The 25,175-nt window shown below is 37.2% G+C and overlaps 1 protein-coding gene across 1 annotated transcript in view; it reads right to left on the reverse strand.

The window, feature by feature from the left end:
- The window catches only part of LOC110967169 (carbonic anhydrase-related protein 10-like), a 195,780-nt gene extending 175,707 nt beyond the window's left edge, over window positions 1–20,073 (reverse strand). The window contains exons 1-2 of the mRNA XM_051960747.1: window positions 19,592–20,073; window positions 2,917–2,991 (exon numbers count right to left, since the gene is read on the reverse strand). Coding sequence (XP_051816707.1) covers window positions 2,917–2,991; window positions 19,592–19,652 — 136 coding nt within the window. The 5' untranslated portion in view covers window positions 19,653–20,073. The remainder of the gene's footprint in view (window positions 1–2,916; window positions 2,992–19,591) is intronic.
- Between the last annotated feature and the right edge of the window lie 5,102 nt (window positions 20,074–25,175).

A 25,175-nucleotide genomic window follows, 5' to 3' on the forward strand; every position in this document is an offset into this window, starting at 1 on the left:
TTCCACACAGCGAGGGGAGAGAATTCTGATTGTGTAATTGTGACAGGACAGTAAAAATGACAGCTGAGGGAGACGCATGAGGCTGAGACACTGCATGAGGTGGAAACACAGGAAAGTGCTTGTACTATGGACTGTATTTCACTGTTTGACGTAGAAACCGTCACATTTGTAACGTGAGAGGGATTGATCTGACTGAGAACTGTTCTATGCAGATGCCACCTTTTGGTCAGAAGGTAGTTTGTGCTCTAAAACATAGCCTGCTGATGTATATGTAAATCTATCAGGGTGCAGTTATCCAGTAAGGATCCTTACTGCTGTCCTGCCTCCTCTCAGATGTACAGTGGTCCCTCGCCATATCACTTCTCATGGTCTCACTGTATGGCAGATCTTTCACTACATCTCGCGATTTCATGGTATATAAATATTTTTAAATGCTTATTATTGTGACGAGCCGTTTAAGAAAAATACTGGAGAAAAGATATCTACTTTTTATGCACTGTGCAACTTACACATGCTTTTATTTTGACACAAACAGAGCAGCAGGAAGTGCCGATCGGCTCAGCAACCATAGCATCAGTCTCCATTTCACCGACACGTCTGATCGCTGCATAGTGTTGCTCTGCGGTGCGTTGGGAGGGTCTTAAAACATGCAGAAATAAAATAAACATGGTCGCTACTTTATGGATTTTCGTCTGGAACGTAACCCCTGCGATAGACGAGGGACCGCTGTACGTCGCTTTGGATAAAAGCGTCTGCTAAATGAAAATGCAAATTGTAAATAATGTCAGTATTAGTGATTAATAAATAATTCACTGGAGAAAAGAAACATGCCATTAATAGGAGCAACTACGGGCAGTGGTGGCATAAAGGTTAAGTTTCTGAGTTACTGATCAGAAGGTCAGAACTGCCCTAAAACCCGTCCTGCTCAAGGCGCTGGACCATGGCTGACCTTAAGCTCTGATATGTGAAAACAACATTTCACAGTGCTGTAAAAATGTATTTGTGACAAATAAAGGCTTCTTCTATTTCCCTCCAAGTGATTTCCACAATAAACATCATGCATCATTCATGAGGAGACCAAAAACTCACCAGCAAAGTGTTTACTGAGGCAACAAACCAACTCAGAAGTTGTCTCTTTTTCTCATAGAGTCATACAAGCTTGTAACCAGAAGAGTCGCCCCCTGCTGGCTGTTAGAGAGAATGCGGGATTAAGGCACTTCTCTTACCACAGACCCACAGACTACATCCATCAATTATTAAAGCTCAGAGGAGAGGTGATATGAAGATCCTTTATACCTGGATTAAAAAGATCTGAGTCAATTGTCTGTGCAGCGAGAAATAACAGTTTTTATGCGTATGTAAGTTGCTCTAATGTTGGGAAGCGTCAGTGTCTTATTCCTGGTCTAATGCCCTCCCTCTCTGGCTCCGTCTACCAATTAGAATCGGCCTACTATGTCTTGTTGTCTGCTGATCAACATGATCAGCGGCTGTGAGGAAAAGCACTCGGAGGCACTCAGACTACTTCAGCCCGACTGTCGCAACCAAATGCACTTCTTCTGAGAGTCGGCCTAATCTAACGCTCAGACACGAGGCGCACACACTCATTTACTGGGGCTTACACTCTGAGAGGATATTGTTAACTCTGATGTCCATCAAATTGATATCGGTCGACCTGCTTAAAAGAGACGCTCCTTTTAACTCCTGAATTTGCATAAGAATCATCAGAGATTCAACTTTTCCTAATCCAGAGAGACTTGTCTGAACATCCATGGAAACACTGCAAATGACTAATTCTGCTTACTTAAAATGGTGCCACTTCTGATTTAGTCCAAGAAGAAAATGTACATGGCAGCAACACATCAACAAAGCAATTTGTCCTGTTACAATTTAAACTCAATACAGCAGGGGTGTCAAACATGAGACTCATGGGCCAAAAGCGGTCCTCCAGGGGGTCCAATCCAGCATTGAAAGTGTAAAAATTCCAGAGAAGACATTAACTGCAGATTGGAAATTAGTAAAACTATAAATTTAAAATAATTTCTAGACCATGACAAGTTGTTCTGATCAGAAAGTAAAATATCAGATTCTTCTATGTCTCGTTTTTGTAATATTTTGTCTTGTTTTTGTTGTTTTTGTCCTTTTCTGGTTTAACTTTTGTCATTTGTCTCATGTTTTTGTCTCATTTTTGTAGAATTTAGTCTTGTTTTTGTCTTTTTTTGTCTAACTTTTGTTGTTTTGTCGTTTTGTTTTATTGGCTGTACTGTGTCGCTTTTGTCTCACTTGTGTAGTCCGTTTTTTTGTTGCCTTGATACTTTTTATCGAATTTGTCTCTGTGTTGTCTCATTTGACCAATTTTTTGTCATTCTGTGTCTCATTTTTGTAATATTTTGTCTTTTTTTTGTCTGATTTTTGTTGCTTTGATCATCTAGTAAAATACTACATGATCAGTTACAGATATCTGTGACTAAATGTTGTGTTCCTTTGTAGACACTGATCTGGAAGTTGTAATGTGGAAATGATAAACTGAGGATGAATGTTGATGAAATTGAATTTATTTTTCTTGAGAAATTTCAGATTGTTTATGATGTTTTGCAAAAAGATAATTCCTTAAATGTGAACATTTCAGAAAATATTTTTTTGCACTAAAACAAAGGAAACATTTGGAGTTGTGGTTATTTATCGGTAACCTTTGTGCTCTGATTTTACTGGTCCGGCCCACTTCAGATCAAACTGGGCTGAATGTGTCCTCTAAACTGAGATGAGTCTGACACCCCTGCTATATTCTCACAGACCCAGATTGCATTCATTAATAGATTTTTTTTAAAAACTCTTTTAATTGGTGGGCCTCCTAATCCTAAGCATGTTCACACATCTGAACACCTGTTAGTGTGTGTCAGCAGGTTGATGATGTGTTACCTGGAACAAAGCTTCCCTGGACAACGTCCTTATAAGCCCACCAACCCGCATCAAGCTTGGATGTAATAGGCTGACCTGCAGGGAGAAAGAAAAGAGAAAAAAATAGACGTTTAATAAGTGAAATGAGTCCTTTTTTCTTTTTATATGTTCCTTGGCAGAGAATTCTCTTTCACCGGGAAGTTCCCATCTAAGAGAAGAAGAAGAACATGAAGACAATGATAAAAGGAGAATGTAATGAGGTGATGCTCATAGCAGGCAGCTCCACACTGTTCCTGTCAATGAAGTTATTCACGGAGATTTTTATTTCACACAAATCAAAGCCGGATTCTCAAAAGGTACATTGTAAAGAAAGCGAGGGCGTAGCTGGGAGAGTCTCACAGTGAAGCCAAATTAGAGCCATCGTGTGATTTTGTCAAATTAAAGTTAATCTCAAACAGAATTAAATCTGGAACGTGATGGATTTGCCAGTGGGAGTTCTTGCTCCAGCGCTGCTTAACTGCAACAGAAACATATGGTTTATTAAGGAAACAAAGCTCCAATACGATGATGTTGGTACGTGTTAATGTGACGATCGGCGTATGTTTGTTTGTCCGTCTGTGTGCAACATCACTGAAAAACAGAGTAGCGGATTGGGATGAAATGTTCAGGGAAGGTCAGAAATGACACGAGGACCAAGTGATTAGATTTTGATCTTATAGTCTGGATCCACGGATTTGTTACAGACCAAAACAGAAACAGAATGACCACAGACACATAAAACAACCACAAAAAGACACAACGTGACCACAAAAACACCTAAAATGATCACAAATAGACTGAAAACAGCCACAAAAAATGCAGAAAATTATCACAAAAAGATTTAAAAATGCCCACAAAACAGACTGAAAATGACCAAAAAAGAAACAGAATGAGCACAGACATAAAACAATCACAAAAAAAGACACAAAAACACACAAAACGACTCGGTGAAACAGATAATTATCATATAAAGACACAAAATGACAAGAGACACACAAAATAACTACGAGAAGACACAACATGACCACAAAAAGACCTAAAATGACCACAAAACAGACTGAAAATGACCAAAACAGAAACAGAATGAGCAGACACACAAAACAACCACAAAAAGACACAACGTGACCACAAAAACGATCACCAGCAGACTCGAAATGGCCACAAAAATGCCCTCAAAAATAGCATATCCGCCGAGAATCTTTTCCAGAATATCAAAATGACCAGCACTGTTATGCAAGTTGCCTAATCGTTACAAATGACCTGCCTCTGTTTGACACAAGGTTACCTAAATGAAGTCATTAGCTGTGCTCTAATTCACCCCTTTGCTTACTCATTCACTTCTCTCTACAGACTCAGTAGTGCCTTTACTAGTGGATTAAGATTTCAGAGTGCATTGTGGGATTTTTCCAGGAAAGCAGGAGGACAGCATACAGTGTAATACAATATTATACACTTGATTCATTATTGACTCAATTCAGAATCTTAAATTAATCTCAGCTTGGCATTCGGCCGGCTGTTCAGGAGTCACATAGACTGCGGTGTCATTAAATAAACAACACCAAACTTTCCTGCTTTACTTGAGCTAAGCCTGATTGGTTGTGATGCAATTAGGGCGCTCTGCATTTTGGAGGTGTGACTTATTTTGTAAACAGGAGACAGCGTGGCCGACGGAACAATAAGCCCAACATCATCCTGGGAAAAAAAAGGGTTGTAATGAACTCTTCTTATCAGAGACCGTGCAGACTGCGAATGTGGATGACTGCTGTGTTTGCCAGCTGAAGTTAAAACGGAAGTGTTGGCTTCTTCTGTGTGAAGCAGGGCTGTCCAACATGAGGCCCGTGGTCCAAAAGTGGTCCTCCAGAGGGTCCAATCCGGCCCTCAAAGTGTAAAAATTCCAGAGAAGACATTAACTGCAGATTTTAAATTAGTAAAACTATAAATTTAAAATCATTTCTAGACCATGACAAGTTGTTCTGATCATAAAATAAAATATTAGATTGTTCTTTATTGTTTTGTGCCTCGTTTTTGTAATTTTTTGGCATATTTTTGTTGCTTTTTGTCTTTTTTGTCATTTATGTCATGTCTTTGTTTCTTGTTTTTGTCATTTTTTGGCAAATTTTTGCCGTTTGTCCTTTTTTTTCTTGCTGTCTAACCGTTTTGTGTAATTTTTATCTCTTTGTTTCATTTGTTGTTGCTTTGTTTCTTGCACTCATTTTTGTCGCTTTCTAATTTGTCTATTTTTTTTTGCTTTGCTGTGTCAATTTTGTAATATTTTATGTTTTGGTTGTGTTTTTGTTGTTTTGATCATAAAATAATATACTAGATTGTTCCATGTTTTTTGTTGTTTTGTGCCTAATTTTGTAATTTTTTTTTACTTATTTTTGTTGCTTTTTGTTATCTGTCTCATGTCTGTGGTTTTGTTTCTTGCTTTTTTGGCTAATTTTTGTCGTTTGTCCATTTTTTTTCTCGCTGTCTAACTGTTTTGTGTAATTTTTTCTCTTTTTTTGTTTCGCTTGTTTCATTTTTTGTCGCTTTGTTTCTTGCACTTGTCATTTTTGTCGCTTTCTAACTTGTGTTTTGTTGTGTCAATTTTGTAATATTTTGTTATGTTTTGGTTGTGTTTTTGTCTCATGTTTTTGTTTTGTTTCTTGCTTTTGCCATTTTCTAATTTTTGTTGCTTTCTAACTTTTCATGAAATTTTTCTCTCTTTTGTGTCATTCGTCTCATTTTTGTAGTTTTGTTTCTCATTTGTCATTTTTTATCTTGATGTTGTCATTTTGTCCATTTTTTGTTGTTGCTTTCTAACTTTTTTGTCTATTTTATTGTCGAGTTTTGTGTCTTTTGTCTCATTTTAGGTAATTTTGTGTGTCAATTTTGTCTTGTTTTTATTGTTTTTTGTCTTTTTTTGTCACTTGTCTCATGTTTTTCTCATTTTGCTTCTCATTTCTCTCATTTCTTGTCAAATTTTTACCATTAGTCCATTTTTTGTTGCTGTTTTTTGTCTTATTTGTCTCATTTTTGTCTTATTTTGTAGGCTATTATGCTGTGATTTTACTGGTCCGGCCTACTTGAGACTAAATTGGGCTGAATGTGGAACCTGATCTAAAATGTCTTCCTCTGGTGTAAAGCATTAACTGAGCAGAAGTCACAGTCTTTATTTTCTCCACTGTATTGAAGCTATAGTTCTGGTGAAAATGGTTCGGTTTCCTTTGCTGCACTTTAATTAATAAATTGGATGACTAATTTAGCTTGATTTATAGTGTGCCGTTCTTACTAAAGCTATCATTATTGTAATCTGTGCAGTCATTTCAGTCTTCACGTTTGAAAGCAGTAATTTACTGCCACTGTGTTGTCAGAGTTATGGTGTTTACAGACAAATGTGGCAGCTTAGCAGAAGTCTATTCTCATGTTCCTTTGCTGTTAATTTCAGTCACAATCACTGCTGTGTGCAGCAAATAACCCTCTAGAATCATGGTAGTGTCTCTCTCCTGTGCGGAGTAAAGAAGTTGAGCATCATTTGGTGACTGTGTGGTCTCAGATAGCAGTTGATGCCAATTATCCAGCTAGTCTTATGGGGGGAAAACTCAACAAGCATTAAGGCAATAGTTACAGATCAGCAGTGAAACATTTAGAGTAAAATCAGAGCAAAAACAGAAAGCAGAAATGCACAAAATGGGGGTTATAGGGCTTCACTTCAAGTGTATGGTTGACCATGAAGGAGGAAATAAGCCAAACCGGGATTTTGTAGGCTTGTAGTACCATGACGAAAGATATTTTGTACAAATTTATAGATCTCTACCATCTGTGCCACATCGCCTTTTGGCCTCACCAAAATTGGTCACTTTTTGTGGGGTCCAGACTTTAGCAGCTCATATCTTTCTATATGATACCCCCAGAAGTCTCCAACTTTGTAAGTTATCATACAATTTTGTTTAGAATAGGACAGAGCTGTTCTTGGGTTGACATTTATAACATTTCTAGTAATTTTAGACCCCTAAAACCTTCTCACGAGTGTGTTTTTCTTAATTTTTTAGCATTTTTAGAAGGCTCCTGTGGTCTGCAGAGAGTAGCTAGGAGGCTGTGAGGCTACCTGTGATGTCAGATGGTTGCTGTGAGCTTGTCTGCCAAATTTCAGCCATCAATTATGTCTTGAAGCTGAGAAATAAGCAGTTAAATAGTGCAAAATCCTAGGCGAGGATTTCGGGGGTGGGTTTAAGCCCAAATTCTAAAAAATTCAAGATCCCATAAGTTTGGAACTAATAGAGCTAGAGCTCTAATTTTTTGCATGGAAAGTTGTTTTGTGTCTATCTTCCATCACAAGAAAATGTAGCCAATTTCTAGATGGTGCAGCAACACCCATGATTGAAACCACATGAAATGACCCGACTAAACACACACAAGCCTGATATCAGCATGAAACTCTCAGACAGCAAACACATTATTCATAGCTGAATAAAGAAATAGCATTACTGTAAGGAAATGCAGATAAACAAAAATGCATCCATGAAAGCAAACAGCAGCTCTCTCACTAACACTTCGTTGTTGTCAGAAGTACCATGAAGCCTGCTAACTGGTGAAAGTCTGTCAGGCCAAGGTTGAACTGGAAGCTTGAAACAACAGTCAGTAAACAACATGAAGACAGTCCAAACGGAGGCAGGGAAAGACAGCAGGAACAGACAGACAACTCTGACAGCAGCTGCTGCTGCTCTGTGGGGCTAATTGAGGGAACAAGGGGCAGGTGTGCAGGGAGGGCGGGGTCAGCTGACAGGAAGAGGACAGGAAGCCGCGAGGGCACCTGGTGGACAGACGGGGAAGTACAAGGCCTCAGGATGGAGGGGAAGGAGAGACAGTGAGGCTTTATATAGTAAGACAAACAAATGAACCAGCAAAAAAAAAGAGAGGTCCCAGGCACTCCGAGTTCCTAAAAATCCTTTAATAATTCATACGCGTTTCGGCCACCACAGAGGAAGTGGATTTTTCAGTGTTTTTATGAAGATTTAACGTTTTTGATATTGCACTGCCTGTTAGTGATGTACTGTGTGAATACTATCCTCTATTGCTTCAGGTTTGAGGGGTGTTGTAGATTTATCTTATGCTGTACACAACTCCTCCATGTATAGGGTGCTGTGTCGACATGGGTATTGTCTATGATTACCTTATTCTTCTGGTCTCTATTGTCAGTGTTTTTGAATGTCGTTTTTTACTATTGGTGGTGATGTATCATGTGGTGTGGTCATGTGACCTGCTTTCAGCCCTTATCAGGCACACCTGTGTCCTAGTGTTGTATTGTGTTCTGATGAAGGCCCTGTGGTGGCCGAAACGCGTAAACTGCCGTCCATGAATTATTAAAGGATTTTTAGGAACTCGGAGTGCCTCGGACCTCTCTTCTTTTTCGCTGTTTGAATGGATTTTTTTCCACTAGATCCTGAAGGGCACCCATTATACCTCTCTCTATCCACTGATGCACTCACCTTCTGCCTGTTTTCAAACAAATGAACCAGTTTACCTGAAATGATTGGAGGCCATTTTGTGTTTTTCATATTCATACATCATAATCCAAGCAAAAACATAAGAGCTTTGACAAAATCTAAACCCTTCTTGCTACAACAACAGAGGGAAAGTCCAGCTTCAACCAAACCTGCTGCAGACATGATGCTCATGAGAAACATACAGGTGGATTTTTTTTTTTATTTAGAGGTGTATTGTTTATTTTTCCTAACAGCGTGTCCAGAATCTTTTCCAGGATATTGCCATGGCCAACACTGTTTGTTGCCTAATCATTACAAATGACCTGCCTCTCTGTAACTCCAAGGTTAGCTACATTAAGTCATGCTCGAATTCACGCCCCTGCTTCCTCACTCACTTCTCTCTATAGCAGGGGTCAAATTCATTCTAGTCCAGGGGCCAGACCAGTAAAATCATGGCATAATAACCGATAAATCACCACAATTCCACATTTTTTCTTTGCTTTAGTGTCAAGAAATATATTCTGAAAGAAAGACACGACAAAAAATAGACAACCGATAAGACAAAAAGGTTAGGAAGCGGCAAAAAAATGGACAAAGCGATAAATATGAGACAAAAAATGAGAAATAAATGGACAAAAATGAGATGAAACAAAACAACAGACAAAAAAGACACAAAAAAGTTAGAGAGCAACAATAAATTGACAAAAATATAACAAAAGCAGGAAACAAAACAACAAAAACATGAGAGAAATGACAAAAAAAAAAAAACGAGAAAATATGACAAAAATGAGACAAAAAACGACAAAAGAACAATCTAGTATTTTACTTTATGATCAGAACAACTTGTCATGGTCTAGAAATTATTTTAAATTTATGGTTTTACTAATTTCCAATCTGCAGTTAATGTCTTCTCTGGAATTTTTACACTTTGACGGCCGGATTGGACCCTCTGGAGGACCACTTTTGGACCACGGGCCTCATGTTGGACACCCCTGCTCTATAGACTTAGTAGTGATCTTACCAGTGAACATTTCTCAATATTTCTTCACAATATTGTCGTATTGAACATTTTACCAACATTCATTTGATCATTTTATACATTTTTTCAAATATAAAGGCACAATTCTAGTTGAAAAAGACCTTTTGAGGGGCGCTCTTTTCACTAGTTTTGGTAAAAGGTGGTGCTCTTTCTATCCGATCACCATGCATTACAGGATTTTTCATCACGCTGAATTACTGGATCCCAGTCTGTGAGGACATGGACTCTACACTTTTCCCAACCATGAAGCCACATTTCATGCCTAGGTGCATTCTGTGCAGGTGAAGAGCAGAAAAACACGGTGCACATTTCAGACAGGAGGATTAAACAACAAAACAATGGAGTTCAGGTGGGATGTCTAATCCAGGGCCATGTGAGACTGATAGCTGGTGCAGGTCTTCAGGTGCACACAGCTGCTTCGGTGGAGATTCAACTCAACAATAACACGAGCAGTCACGCGTCCGTTTGGCCCCATGTGACGTTAATTCCACCAGGACAGGCTGCAACCAGACTACTGGGGTAACAGAGTGGATATTCTGCTGCTGTAGTGTGGTAGATACAAGCTGCTACTACAAAGTGAGACATGGCTAACACCAGCGTCACACCAGGATCAATACTTCAGGATTAAACACTAGTTTTATCATATCCTAATACAGGGGTGTCCCACATGAGGCCCGTGGGCCAAAAGTGGTCCTCCAGAGGGTCCAATCTGGTCCTCAAAGTGTAAAAAGTCCAGAGAAGACATTAACTGCAGATTGTAAAAAAATGTGCTTTTGTTGTTTGTATATTTTATGTATTTGGCATGTTTCTCGCTTTTGTCATTTTTTGTCGTTTGTCTCATTTTTCTGTCACTATATAACTTTTTTGTCTCATTTGTTGTTGTTTTTTGTTTCATGTCATTTGTCTTATTTTTGTCATTTTGTGTCTCATGTTTGTAATATTTTGTCTTGATTTTTGTCTTTTTTGTCTGACTTGTCATTTGTCTCATGTTTTTGTCATTTTGATTCTCACTTTTGCCTTTTTGTGTCTCATGTTTGTCATTTTGTGTCTCATTTTTGTCATTTTGTGTCTCATTTTTGTCATATTTTATCCTATTCTTGTTGTTTTTTGTCTTTTGTCTAACTTTTGTCATTTATTTCATGTTTTTGCCTTTTTGTGTCTCATGTTTGTTGTTTTGTCATTTTGTATCTCATTTTTGTAATATTTTATCCTATTTTTGTTGTTTTTTTGTCTTTTGTCTGACTTGTCATTTGTCTCATGTTTTTGTCATTTTGATTCTCACTTTTGCCTTTTTGTGTCTCATGTTTGTCATTTTGTGTCTCATTTTTGTCATTTTGTGTCTCATTTTTGTCATATTTTATCCTATTCTTGTTGTTTTTTGTCTTTTGTCTAACTTTTGTGATTTATTTCATGTTTTTGCCTTTTTGTGTCTCATGTTTGTTGTTTTTGTCATTTTGTATCTCATTTTTGTAATATTTTATCCTATTTTTGTTGTTTTTTTGTCTTTTGTCTGACTTGTCATTTGTCTCATGTTTTTGTCATTTTGATTCTCACTTTTGCCTTTTTGTGTCTCATGTTTGTCATTTTGTGTCTCATTTTTGTCATTTTGTGTCTCATTTTTGTCATTTTATCTCTCATTTTTGTCATATTTTATCCTATTTGTGTTGTTTTTGTCTTTTGTCTAACTTTTGTCATTTATCTCATGTTTTTGCCTTTTTGTGTCTCATGTTTGTTGTTTTGTGGCATTTTTGTCATTTTGTGTCTCATTTTTGTCATATTTCATCTTCTTTTTGTTGTTTTTTTGTCTGACTTTTGTCATTTGTCTCATCTTTTTGTCATTTTGTATCTCATTTTTGTAATATTTTATCCTATTTTTGTTGTTTTTTTGTCTTTTGTCTGACTTGTCATTTGTCTCATGTTTTTGTCATTTTGATTCTCACTTTTGCCTTTTTGTGTCTCATGTTTGTCATTTTGTGTCTCATTTTTGTCATTTTGTGTCTCATTTTTGTCATATTTTATCCTATTCTTGTTGTTTTTTGTCTTTTGTCTAACTTTTGTCATTTATTTCATGTTTTTGCCTTTTTGTGTCTCATGTTTGTTGTTTTGTCATTTTGTATCTCATTTTTGTAATATTTTATCCTATTTTTGTTGTTTTTTTGTCTTTTGTCTGACTTGTCATTTGTCTCATGTTTTTGTCATTTTGATTCTCACTTTTGCCTTTTTGTGTCTCATGTTTGTCATTTTGTGTCTCATTTTTGTCATTTTGTGTCTCATTTTTGTCATATTTTATCCTATTCTTGTTGTTTTTTGTCTTTTGTCTAACTTTTGTGATTTATTTCATGTTTTTGCCTTTTTGTGTCTCATGTTTGTTGTTTTTGTCATTTTGTATCTCATTTTTGTAATATTTTATCCTATTTTTGTTGTTTTTTTGTCTTTTGTCTGACTTGTCATTTGTCTCATGTTTTTGTCATTTTGATTCTCACTTTTGCCTTTTTGTGTCTCATGTTTGTCATTTTGTGTCTCATTTTTGTCATTTTGTGTCTCATTTTTGTCATTTTATCTCTCATTTTTGTCATATTTTATCCTATTTGTGTTGTTTTTGTCTTTTGTCTAACTTTTGTCATTTATCTCATGTTTTTGCCTTTTTGTGTCTCATGTTTGTTGTTTTGTGGCATTTTTGTCATTTTGTGTCTCATTTTTGTCATATTTCATCTTCTTTTTGTTGTTTTTTTGTCTGACTTTTGTCATTTGTCTCATCTTTTTGTCATTTTGTATCTCATTTTTGTAATATTTTATCCTATTTTTGTTGTTTTTTTGTCTTTTGTCTGACTTGTCATTTGTCTCATGTTTTTGTCATTTTGATTCTCACTTTTGCCTTTTTGTGTCTCATGTTTGTCATTTTGTGTCTCATTTTTGTCATTTTGTGTCTCATTTTTGTCATATTTTATCCTATTCTTGTTGTTTTTTGTCTTTTGTCTAACTTTTGTCATTTATTTCATGTTTTTGCCTTTTTGTGTCTCATGTTTGTTGTTTTTGTCATTTTTGTCATTTTGTATCTCATTTTTGTAATATTTTATCCTATTTTTGTTGTTTTTTTGTCTTTTGTCTGACTTGTCATTTGTCTCATGTTTTTGTCATTTTGATTCTCACTTTTGCCTTTTTGTGTCTCATGTTTGTCATTTTGTGTCTCATTTTTGTCATTTTGTGTCTCATTTTTGTCATTTTGTGTCTCATTTTTGTCATTTTATCTCTCATTTTTGTCATATTTTATCCTATTTGTGTTGTTTTTGTCTTTTGTCTAACTTTTGTCATTTATCTCATGTTTTTGCCTTTTTGTGTCTCATGTTTGTTGTTTTGTGTCATTTTTGTCATTTTGTGTCTCATTTTTGTCATATTTCATCTTGTTTTTGTTGTTTTTTTGTCTGACTTTTGTCATTTGTCTCATCTTTTTGTCATTTTGTATCTCATTTTTGTAATATTTTATCCTATTTTTGTTGTTTTTTTGTCTTTTGTCTGACTTGTCATTTGTCTCATGTTTTTGTCATTTTGATTCTCACTTTTGCCTTTTTGTGTCTCATGTTTGTCATTTTGTCTCATTTTTGTCATTTTGTGTCTCATTTTTGTCATTTTGTGTCTCATTTTTGTCATATTTTATCCTATTTGTGTTGTTTTTGTCTTTTGTCTAACTTTTGTCATTTATCTCATGTTTTTGCCTTTTTGTGTCTCATGTTTGTTGTTTTGTGTCATTTTTGTCATTTTGTGTCTCATTTTTGTCATATTTCATCTTGTTTTTGTTGTTTTTTTGTCTGACTTTTGTCATTTGTCTCATCTTTTTGTCATTTTGTATCTCATTTTTGTAATATTTTATCCTATTTTTGTTGGTTTTTTTGTCTTTTGCCTGACTTGTCATTTGTCTCATGTTTTTATCATTTTGTGTCTCATTTTTGTCGTTTTGTGTTTCCTTTTTGTCTTGCTTGTGTTGTTTGTCTCATTTTGTTTCTCGCTTTGCCATGTGTCTCGTTTTTGTCCTTTTGTGTCTAATTTTTCTAATATTTTGTCTTGTTTTTGTTGTTTTTTGTCTCTTTTTGTCTGACTTTGTTGTTTTGATCATAAAGTAATAATTGCTTCAATGTGAACATTATCAGAATGTACTTTTTAGCAGTTGTTATTTATGGGTTATCACTCTGTGGTTTTACTGGTCACTGGAGGTCAGACTGGGCTGAATGTGGAACTGAACTAAAATGACTTTGACTCTCCTGTTTTAATATACGACGGCAAACTTTACAGTCCTGTTATATAACACGCTGTTAGCTGTCATTGCTTTTAACGTCGGTCACTCCCCAACACACTTGGCCTGCTCCCCATCGTTTCTCCTCACACCACTAATTAATTTCTCACTGATGGCCATTATTTCGCCTTGTCATCGCCTGTTCCTGGTCTCTTTGACGCCCTGCAGGTTCGTAATTATGAAGCTGCGATCCATCACAGGAGCATTATTATACATTTTCAACCTCCCTCGTGTCAAAACTGCTGTAAGGAGCTTTATTTCTTATTGATAACTTTATCTACCTTGACTGCTCTCCCTGTTTTTCCTCATTTTTTATGGACAAGTAGCGTTTCTGCAGAGAGAACAATGACCCTGAATGTTATTTGTAATGCATATGTAGACTTTTTTCCCCTTGAAACTGGATTCTACTTCATTTTCATACTAAGTCATTCCTCTGGACCACCAACCTGCGAGCTGCTGTTAAGGAGAAATTTTATCTTCCGATAAAATATGGAGCAAAAATGTCAAACATTAAATGAGATGCATACAATGGCTCACCTAAAAGCTAGCATTGTTTGCAATTATATCTGGTACAATAAATCTGTTTTGTATATTAAATGTAGTATGTTGTGTTTGTGCTTAATTTAACAGTGTTTTGTGTGTCTTTGTGCACACTTTGTTTCTTTTTTGGTCATTTTCAGACTGTTTTGTGTGCATTTTTGGTCATTTTGTGTCTCTCTGTGATCATTTTTGGTCATTATCGGTCTGTTTGTGGTCGTTTTGTCTCTTTTTATGACAATTTAGTGTCTCATTGAGTCATTTTGTGTTATTCTGTGGTCTTTTTTGGTCATTTTGAGCATTTTTTGGTCATTTTGTGTGTCTCTGTGATCATTTTTGGTCATTATCGGTCTGTTTGTGGTCATTTTGTGCGTTTTTGTGGACTTTTTCAGTCAGTAAATTTAAGTGTTTTGTGGTCATTCTGTATCTTTATATGATAATTATGTGTCTCATTGAGTCATTTTGTGTTTTTCTGTGGTCTTTTTTAGCCTTTTTTGGTCATTTTGTGTCTCTGATCGTTTTTGTCGGTCTGTTTGTGGTCATTTTGTGCATTTTTGTGGCCTTTTCAGTCAGTAAGTTTAGGTGTTTTGTGGTCATTCTGTATCTTTATATGATAATTTCGTGTCTCATTGAGTCATGTTGTGGTTTTCTGTGGTCATTTTTGGTCATTTTGAGCATTTTTTGGTCATTTTGTGTCTCTCTGTGATCATTTTTGGTCATTATCTGTCTGTCTGTGGTCATTTTGTGCGTTTTTGTGGACTTTTTCAGTCAGTAAATTTAAGTGTTTTGTGGTCATTCTGCATCTTTATATGATAATTATGTGTCTCATTGAGTCATGTTGTGTTTTTCTGTGGTCTTTTTGAGCATTTTTTGGTCATTTTGTGTCTCTGTGATCGTTTTTGGTCATTATCGGTCTGTCTGTGGTCATTTTGTGCATTTTTGTGGACTTTTTCAGTCAGTAAATTTAAATGTTTTGTAGTCATTCTGTATCTTTATATGATAATTATGTGTCTCATTGAGTCATGTTGTGTTTTTCTGTGGTCTTTTTTAGCCTTTTTTGGTCATGTTGTGTCTCTGTGATCGTTTTTGTCGGTCTGTGTGGTCATTTTGTGCATTTTTGTGGCCTTTTCAGTCAGTAAGTTTAGGTGTTTTGTGGTCATTCTGTATCTTTATATGATAATTTCGTGTCTCATTGAGTCATGTTGTGGTTTTCTGTGGTCATTTTTGTGTCTTTTTGAGCCTTTTTTGGTCATTTTGTGTCTCTCTGTGATCATTTTTGGTCATTATCGGTCTGTTTGTGGTCGTTTTGTCTCTTTTTATGACAATTTCGTGTCTCATTGAGTCATGTTGTGGTTTTCTGTGCTCATTTGTGTGTATCTAGAATATTTTAGAAGAATCTTTCTCTAAAAAATGCCATGCGGCGTTTGGTTATAGGTGGCAATGTTGATTTAAGGCCTGAAGACAGCAAAATGTCAAGTATGATACAAAAAGTCCCACAATTATATATACTGATCCACCTGAAATTGTACTATTCACTATGAAAAGGTAAGGCCGTCATCCTGGACAGGTTTCCTCTGAAAATGTTTCCCTTATCATACTTCAATGGTAGAAAATTTAATTAAAAACAACAATCGAAGACCTTCACTAACGTCAGTTGTTAATATAAATCTTGATTGACCACCAGTTTGGTTTGTTGATGATTTCCCCCCAAAAAAAAAAAACTTGTAATGAAGTTTTCTGTGTAGATTGGCTCATGCGTGACGCCTGCTGTGGTGCCCTGCAGGACGTCTCCGGCCTCCTGAGGAACCCATTACTTTGCACTTTGTCTCCTGTGTGTTTGTGGCCTCGGGCTGCCGCTAACTGGGCTGTGGCTCCGCTTCCTTTCCAGCCCTACAGCCTGGCACCGACCAGACTGGCAGCAGCAGCACAATTAAATCAGAGCTGTGACAGGTACGTACGTGAGGTGGAGTTTGTGCTGCACCGTTTCAGAGCCAGGAAGCAGACGTGGTACAAACACAAAGTAGGAAACAGTCGATGCAAACGGGAAGGAGGCGACAGTCGACCAGTCTATCACCTTCATCTGTTTCTACTGCAATCAGCCCATTAAGCCTCGTGTCGTCCTGTTTTAAAGTTTGAAAATGTGGAAAAAATATATATTTTAACAGTGAAACTTCTGATGTCCACATTTTCAACATTTTTGGGAAACCTTTGAACAAGTTTTGGTCGGAAAAAATAAATATTAAAAATGTTTCTTAAGAACATTCACATGAAAAATCAACCAAAATCCAGCGAAATTTTGGTTGATTTTTTTTCTTCATGAAAATATTAGAAGATTTACTGATATATATGTAATCACTTTAGATATTTTTAGGATTTTTTTGGAAGATTTTTACTTCTTTTTTGAAAATATTTCCAAGAATTTTCTTGCCAAATTTGGTGAATTTTTTTGGATTTTTTTTCAGACAAGGAAACAGTATTTTTTGGTGCCCGTAAATGAGGACAACAGGAGGGTTAAATAGCCCATTATCATCCACATTCTACTGATCTGCTGGTCTTTAGATCGACAGAGAGGACAAACTCCACATTAGGACTCCTCCAGCATCTCTGCTGATTTGAGCAGGAGATGATATTCTGATGTAAATCCAGATACTGCATCTAAAGCTTGGGTACGATCACACCAACATCAGCATGTACCGCACGCTTTAATTAGTCGCCCTTCCTTTGGGAAGAGTACTCTCTTTCCAAAGCCAGGGAGATACTGTACTGATCTGGCATGCTTTAAAGACCAAATGGGTGGTTTTCTGCCAGTTTGGTTGTCATTTCAATTTCAGTCAGATGCCTGGTTAGCTCCCATCCAATCAGCAGTCTGGCTCACGAATGACTGGACATCTGGAGAGTCAGAAACTTGGAGCAAAAGTAAAACAGGTTTTCTCCTGGTCAGCGACGTCTTCAGAGGAAGCGTCCCTCTGAGGGGAGCAGAGGCTGGACGTGTTCGACGAGCTGACGAGTTTTATTAAGAAAAAAACCCTCTTGATGATGTCATCAGGGTTCGTGGATGACATCATCGCTATGCGTTTTGGCAGGGTGTGATGGAATCGTGACATGGGGGTTGTTCAGAAATTTGAAAGATGAGAGCATCCAGCGGGCGGGGAGGGTGTGATGGCAGGGGGGTCAAACATGCGGCCCGCGGGCCAAAAGCGGCCCTCCAGAGGGTCCAATCCAGCCCACGGTACGACTTTGTAAAGCGTCAGAGAGAAGACATTAACTGCAAACTGTAAATATGTAAAACTACAAATGTAAAATAACTTCTACTTGATTGCTCATTGTTCTTTTGTCATTTTGTGCCTCATTTTGGAAAAATTTTGTCTTGATTTTGTTGCTTTTTGTCTTGTTTTTGTCATCTGTCTGATGTTTTTGTCGTTTTGTGTTTCCTTTTTGTCCCGCTTGTGATTTTTGTTTCAATTTTGTCATTTTGTGTTTTAATTTATTCATTATTTTGTGTATTGTCTGTATCATTTTGTGGGATTTTGTTGTCTCGCTTGTGTTGTTAGTCGACTTTCTTGGCGTTTTGTTTCTAGCTTTTATCATTTTTGGTCTCGTTTGTCTAATTTTTTTTGTCTAATTTTGGTCGTTTGTTCGTTTTTTTATTCGCCTTGTAAGTTTTTTGTTAAATTTTTGGCCTCTTTTTTGTTTTGTTTCATGTTGTTTGACTTTTTTGTCGTTTTGCGTGTTTGTGTAATTTTTTGTCTTGTTTTTGTTGTTTTTTTTGCCTTTTTTGTCAGACGTTTGTTGTTTTGATCATAAAGTAAAATACTTTATGATCGATATATTGTTTCGTTGTTCTTTTTGCGTCTCATTTTTGTCATGTTTTGTCTTGTTTTTGTTATTTTTTTGACTGTTTTTTGTTGTTTTGTGTTTCTGTTTTGTCTTGCTTGTCATTTTTGTCTCCTTTTTGTTGTTTTGCTTCTTGGTTTTGTCATTTTTGTCTTTTTTGTGTCATTTGCGTAATTTTTTTTGTCTCATTTTTGTCCATTTTTTTGTTGTTTTGCAAGTCTTTTGATAAATTTTTTTCTCTCTTTTTTGTTCAGTTTCATTGTCGTTTGTCTAATTTGTTGTCGTTTTGTGTCTCGTTTTTGTCGTTTTGTGTCTCATTTTTGTCATTTTTTTGTCTCGAATGTGCTGAATGTTGCCCCTGAACTAAAATGAGTTTGACACCGTTGCATTATGGGAATCGTGGGCTGTGGTTTCTTTGGAACTTCTCAGGCATTGATTAATGAAACTATCTCGACCTGGAATTCTTCAGTTTTCTCTTATTTTTTAACTTTTTCTTTGCTGAGTTCACTTTCATTCTGGAAGTGTGACGCTGAATCACTGCAGCGCCCATTTAAGACGGATACAGCAGCCGCTAAAGTGACAGCAGCCTTTCAGAAATATCTGACAGGGAGCTATCCTATTGGCCCGAAGGCTAAAATGCATAAGAATAACGTTAAGGGTGCTTAATTGTCTCCCACAGGAGAAGATTATCTCTGACTGAGAACCTCCAGTCATACATTATTAGACAATGTAAAACAGAAAACTCCAGCATCCGTTTCTCCTGCATCTCGTTTCCCATGTTTTCTACCTGAATCTGCACCGTCTCAATAAATTCTCTCAGAGTTTCTTATTCTTCCTGTTAAACTGCGCTGGCTCAGCTATCAGGAGATGATGGCGCTTCTCCTCTGATATCTGCATATCAGGATGAAAATATCCCCATCAGCGGTCTAAACTCTCACGTTTTGTTAAGGAGCTGAGGTTGGCAGCTTCAGTGGTGATGAGTAGGAAGTCACTGTGGGATTCTTGGCTAAATGGTCGGCTGCCTCGCTGACAGGGCCGCTGCTGTATGAGCTTTCTGACACGCTGACGGCGATGTTCATCAACTATTTAGATGCAGCGTGACAATGAGTGGCGTCCTGTATGTACTGTGGGATACTACTACTATAATATGATCAAAGTGCTGGTTTCTGATGTGGGAGTTCTGAAGCAGGCGTTCAGCTGCTCTCACTCTGACTGATGTGTTACAGTATGTCTCTATGCAAAGAGCGTGTTGACTCATAAATACTGTAAAGAACACACAGATGAGTAGGCAGTGATTCATCTGATTGACTTCTATCAGCATCCTAAATGAAACAATGCAAGTCATTAGAATAATTACACAACAAATCTGCACCTTCTATTTCTAAATTCTGCTGGGACATTTCCATTAGCTACATTTTCTGAGTGTATTTCTGATTCCCCCTGCTATTTCTCTGATGTTGTGAGGGATGAGAGTTCCCTTTGCCTCCTTACCTGATGAAGTGCAGATGATATATGTTTGCAGAATCACAGATATATCCCAAACGACATGCATTCTTCGTTTAAATGATGCTCATTTTCTGCAGCTGTTGTCCACCACACGGCCAAACTTTGAGCATTTTTACCCCCTCCTCTGCTTCGGTTCTCCCCGTCCCTCTCCTCCCGTGGAGCGCTGAGGTGGTCTGAAGCCTGGCAGGAAAGATCCGTTCTCACAGCGTCGTCCTCCTTCCCTTCCCGGTTTGCTTCTCAGGCAACATTCCGCTCTTTTCTCTTCCTTTTTTTTTCTTCTTTTCTACCAGAGTTCGTCCCGCATGTAGTTGTCAGTGTGCTCACCCTTAAGGATTTTCAGCTGTGAAATCCGCTCATGGTGCTCGGTCTTCCTGTCTGTTCCTCTTTGGAGAGGGTGGATGTTTGCGGCGCACTGCTCGTCTGCAGCGGATCAGGAACTTCACTGACGACGCAAAGCGCGCCGAGAGCGCACAGATGACAGAAACATTCAAGATGCGATATGATGTCAGAACTGTGGCTTTTAAGCAACAAAAAAGTGGGAAAATGTGTGCTTTTTATTTCAGCTTAACACACATAAAATAATAGCAAGAAAAAAAATTTCAATTTAATTTCATTTTCAAACCAAACAAAGTGCGTAAAAAGTCGAATTTAGATGAAGTAAACTCCAACAGTGAGAGTTTATGCATCAATAAAATGAACACTAATAAATTCAACCATTTTAATCAGATGTGAGATTTCAAAATGAAAGAACAACTTGACACTTGTCTGACTGTGACACCAGAGAGAAATCACCCATCATCATCATCATCATCATCATCATCACGGCGACACGTTTGTGTTTCCAAAAATACAACGACAGTCTCAAAGTAACCAACTGTGGATGCAGACTGTTGGATCAGATGGCCTCGGTGAACGCCTGCTTGTTCTGACCTACATAAACACTGTGAGGCTCTCTGCTGTGGAGGCTGTGCGCCCTCTGGCGGCAGCTTTGGGTTATTATCTCTGACTAAAACCTGAAGGCGTGTCCACGAACACAGCGGGAAATAAGGAGACATTCTGACTAAATAATATGAGGAATATGTATGGGGAGTGTATGAAGGTGTTTTCCTGTTTTCATTTGTTTATAAAAAGGATTCATTCCTCTTTGAAGTTTTCATCTTTTATTGCTTTTCAACATTGAAACTTAGTCAATATTATTTAGCTTTTTTGGACAAGAATTTCTACAAAAAACTCTTCATTTCAAATTAAAACTGATTTCTGCAAACTAATGTCAATTAGTAAAACGTAAAATAAGTGATTGTAAAAAAATTCACCCTCTTCTTTGAAATGTAAATCCTCTGAGTGCAGTGAATGTGTTTGAAGTGACTTTAGTATAAATTCTCCTGTATCTGGAAGGTTTCATCGCTGCTGTTTTCAGCCCTTGTGTCGTCCTGCGGGTCAAAATTGACCCGTTTTAAAGTTTGTAAATGTGGAAAAAATATTTATTTTCACAGTGAAACTTCTGATGTCCACATTTTCAGCATTATTGGGAAATCTTTGAACATTTTTTGGTGGAAAAATAGAAATGTTATAAATGTTTCTTAAGAACATTCACACAAAAATCAACCAAAATCCAGCAAATTTCGCTGGATTTTGTTTGATTTTTTTTGTGAATGTTCTTCAAGAAAATATTAAAAGTTTTGCTGAGATAGATAGATAGATAGATAGATAGATAGATAGATAGATAGATAGATAGATAGATAGATAGATAGATAGATAGATAATCACTTTAGATATTTTTTTAATTTTTTTTGAAGATTTTTACTCGTTTTTGGAAGGAAGTCGTCACACAGCAGGTCGTGATCAAAAGCTGATTCGACTATTTGTTGATTTTGAAACACAATGCTGAGAACTGACATTCTGAAATTGTCAAGGACTTAGTTTTGTTAGTTTTTCTTGTAAACAATAAATAAAAAGACATCATTTATATTTGGTTGTGTCTGTCTAATGCAGCCACACTATTTGAAAAGTTTTCTCAAATATTTCATGATAATATTGGGGATTGTGTAAAATGTTAAAGGTGTCTGAAAACTTTTTTCCACCACTGTTACATGACCCATCCATCCATCATCTGTATATCACTTAATCCTCACTGGGGTCTGGAATCAATCCCAGCTGACTGAGGGTGAAGGTTCTCCTGGACAGGTAACAGTCAAACAATCACACTCACATTCACACCTACAGACAGTTTAGAATCACCAGTTAACCTCAGCATGTTTCTGGACTGTGGGAGGAAGCTGGAGAACCTGGAGAAAAGCCACACATGCTCAGGAGAACATGAAGACTCCATGCAGGAAGATCCCAGGAAGGCCGGGACACGAATGTCTAGCTGCAAGGCGACAGTGCTAACCACTACGCCGGCTGATGGTATCACCTCAGTGCAGAACATTTCATCTTTTTATGGTGATTTAAAACTTTTGTGGTGCTTTTGATTCTTTTTGTTAGAATTTTATGTCTTTTGCATGCTTCTGGGATGAATCTGAACCTTTTTCTGATTATCTTGCCTCTGTTTTGGCCCTTTTCACTTCTTTTTGTCATGATTTTATGTCTTTTTGTGGTGCTTTTGATTCTTTTTGTTAGAATTTTGTGTCTTTTTATGGCATCTTTTGCATGCTTCTGGGATGATTCTGAAACTTTTTCTAGTTATCTTGCCTCTGTTTTGGCCCTTGTCACTTCTTTTTGTCATGATTTTATGTCTTTTTGTGGTGCTTTTGATTCTTTTTGTTGCAATTTTGTGTCTTTTTGTGGCAGCTTTTGCATATTTTTATGGTTTTGTATCTTTTTGGCATGATTTTGAACCTTTCTGTGATTATTTGGTTTCTATTTGGTTTCTGCAAACTCCATGCAGAAAGATCCCAGGCCCACCCCGGGATTCGAACCAGGGATTTTATTGCTGCAAGGCGAAAGTGCTAACCACTGATCCACATGATGCACTTTTTAAAATGTAACCAACTGTAATTATTCTGTAGAAACTCATTTCACTTTGATGTAAAAGACTCTTTTATGTGAAGTTTAAAAAAAGCCAAATTCTATAGATTCTTCAATGTTGAAAAGCAATCAAAGGGAGAACATTTCCAGAAGGCGTAATCCTTCTAAAAGGCTCTGTATTTATTGTTTCTATTTTCTGTACTGCAGGAAACTGAAAGCATCACAACCATGAAACAACACATTTGGAATCTTACGGCCTATATCCACACTGACTGACTCTGTTGCTGTAAAGGAGCTCTTCCTGGGGACGTTGAAATGTTCAGCGCTGATGACAAACATGAGCCCTCTGAAATATATTCTGCTGCTGTATGTTCTGTCCCAGCCCTGTATTTTAGATGCTAAATTGTGCCTATATGATGAGAAGGGAAAGAGCCCGGCTGAAAAACTGTTTCCTCCTCTCTGATTGGACGTTGGGCTTGTTGGGATGTATGGAGGCTCAAAAATATACAACTCTCTGGGTTGTTTGTCAGAGAAAGATCTCGCTTACATGTAAATAAACTGCTATCTTTAAGTCTGTGTACTTTATTGCTATTAAATCTGACTGTGATCTTTCCCTAAACATAATCAAGTCCTGTTAGTGTCAAATATAACCATAAAACAGGTGAATGCCTCATGAATTATTAGTGTTTTAAAGTAAACTAAATGTAGTTTCAAGTCCAAAACACATTTTCCTTTACAGTTCAGTTGTGTGGGAACGTCGTTTGTGGGAGTCGGGCTTCATATTTTGATGTGCAGCACACAACACATGGTTCACAGGTGTGAGCTTCATTCCAGTGAGGCTGCTCAAAGCCAGCTGCTGTGCTGCAAAATGGTCCGCTTTGACAACACAGATCTCAGATGCACGTCTGCTCCTGTTGCAGCATCAATCTGAAGTTGAAACTTAGTCGGTAATAACGAAACAGGTAGCAGAAGATGCACTGCAAAAATGCAATATTTGAAAGCAAATAAACAGTTTTAATTCTGTACTCTCCAGTCAGTTAATGATTGACACAAGTTTCAAACATGTACACGACTGTTCAGAAGTCTGAAGTCACTTAGAAATGTCCTTATTTTTGAAAGAAAAGCATTTTTTTCTCATGACGATCACATTAAATGAATGATAAATCCAGTGTAGATATTGTCAATGTGGTAAATGACTGTTCTAGCTGTAAACGGCTGATGTTTAATGGAATACCTCCATAGGGGTACAGAGGAACATTTCCAGCAACCATCACTCCTGTGTTCTAATGCTACATTGTGTTAGCTAATGGTGTTGAAAGGCTCATTGATGATTAGAAAACTCTTGTGCAGTTATGTTAGCACATGGATAAAAGTGGGAGTTTTCAAGGAAAACATGAAACTGTCAGGACGACTCCAAACTTTTAACATCATTTACTGTGGTTAAAGCAAAACCTTCTGTAAATCCGTGTGTATTTGTCTGTGCTGTAAATGAACATGATTGATTCCCACAGGATCTCTTGTTCAAAGCTGTTTTGTTCTGTATGAAAAGCTTCTTCATAAGTTCATTATATCCCTGCAGCCATGTGAAAGCAACAGGACAGAATAAAGAGGATTCATTTGCAACAGCAAGCTAAAAATATGCTTTATTCTTCAGCTACATTACAAAGAAAATGATCCTGTGTCACATGATGGAACCATGAGCTGAAATAACAAACCATGTTGGATAAACTGCTTTAAAAGGCTGCAGTAGAATCGCCTGGAGAAGCCCATTGCTCATTCTTTTTTAGCGCTGTGATCCTCGACTGTCATTGGTTTTCATCAGTTATGTGATTGATCTACTGATGTTATTCCCCTTTATGCAGCTCTTTTGCAGTTTGAACTGCAGCACAGAACATTAACCAAAAACAGCAAGGATTAAAGGCATTAGAGGAGATTTAATTTCCTACGACTTTGAACGTAGCATGCGCACATACAACCTCTCCCTCACCCCCCTCTAACCTCCCCCCTCTTAACATTTACGAAGAAACGCCCCCCTCCAGAAACTTGCGTAGGACTCGTGAAGTTGTCTTTTACGGCTGGGTCCCCCTGGATCTTTATCTGTCATTATGTAAAAAAGATGAGCAAAACAAGTCGCCAGCTAACTACGAAGCTATACCAAAGCAACACATACAGAAAACACGTAAGTCCAAGGCGTACGTAATCTACGTAACTAGGCCTGAGCCGGAAGATTTTTGATTGACAGGAAAGGGAGCAAACCAAACGCCTCGGTCCGAGCGCATTGATTGGCTGATGTTTTTCAGGTCCTGCCATGTCCACAGTTATTTTTCTTTATTTTTTTTATTCTTTTAGAGACCATACATACAAGTCCACTAAAGGTCAGTATATTCATTTTATGTGAATCAGACAAATTAAACAAAAAAAACATCCTCCATAATGCCTTTAAGGTTAGCGCTGGCCAAAGAATAAAAAGGATACTGTCTCTTTTCTACTGGTGTTTTTGCAGATTAAATCAAGTCAGATACAGGTACAGGTACTGAGAAATAGTCACTCTAAAGTCAGATAATGACAAAACCTTTTACTCTCTCTCACCTGCCTACTGCTA

Source organism: Acanthochromis polyacanthus, chromosome 2 (genome assembly GCF_021347895.1).
Source record: "Acanthochromis polyacanthus isolate Apoly-LR-REF ecotype Palm Island chromosome 2, KAUST_Apoly_ChrSc, whole genome shotgun sequence".
NCBI lineage: Eukaryota > Metazoa > Chordata > Actinopteri > Pomacentridae > Acanthochromis > Acanthochromis polyacanthus.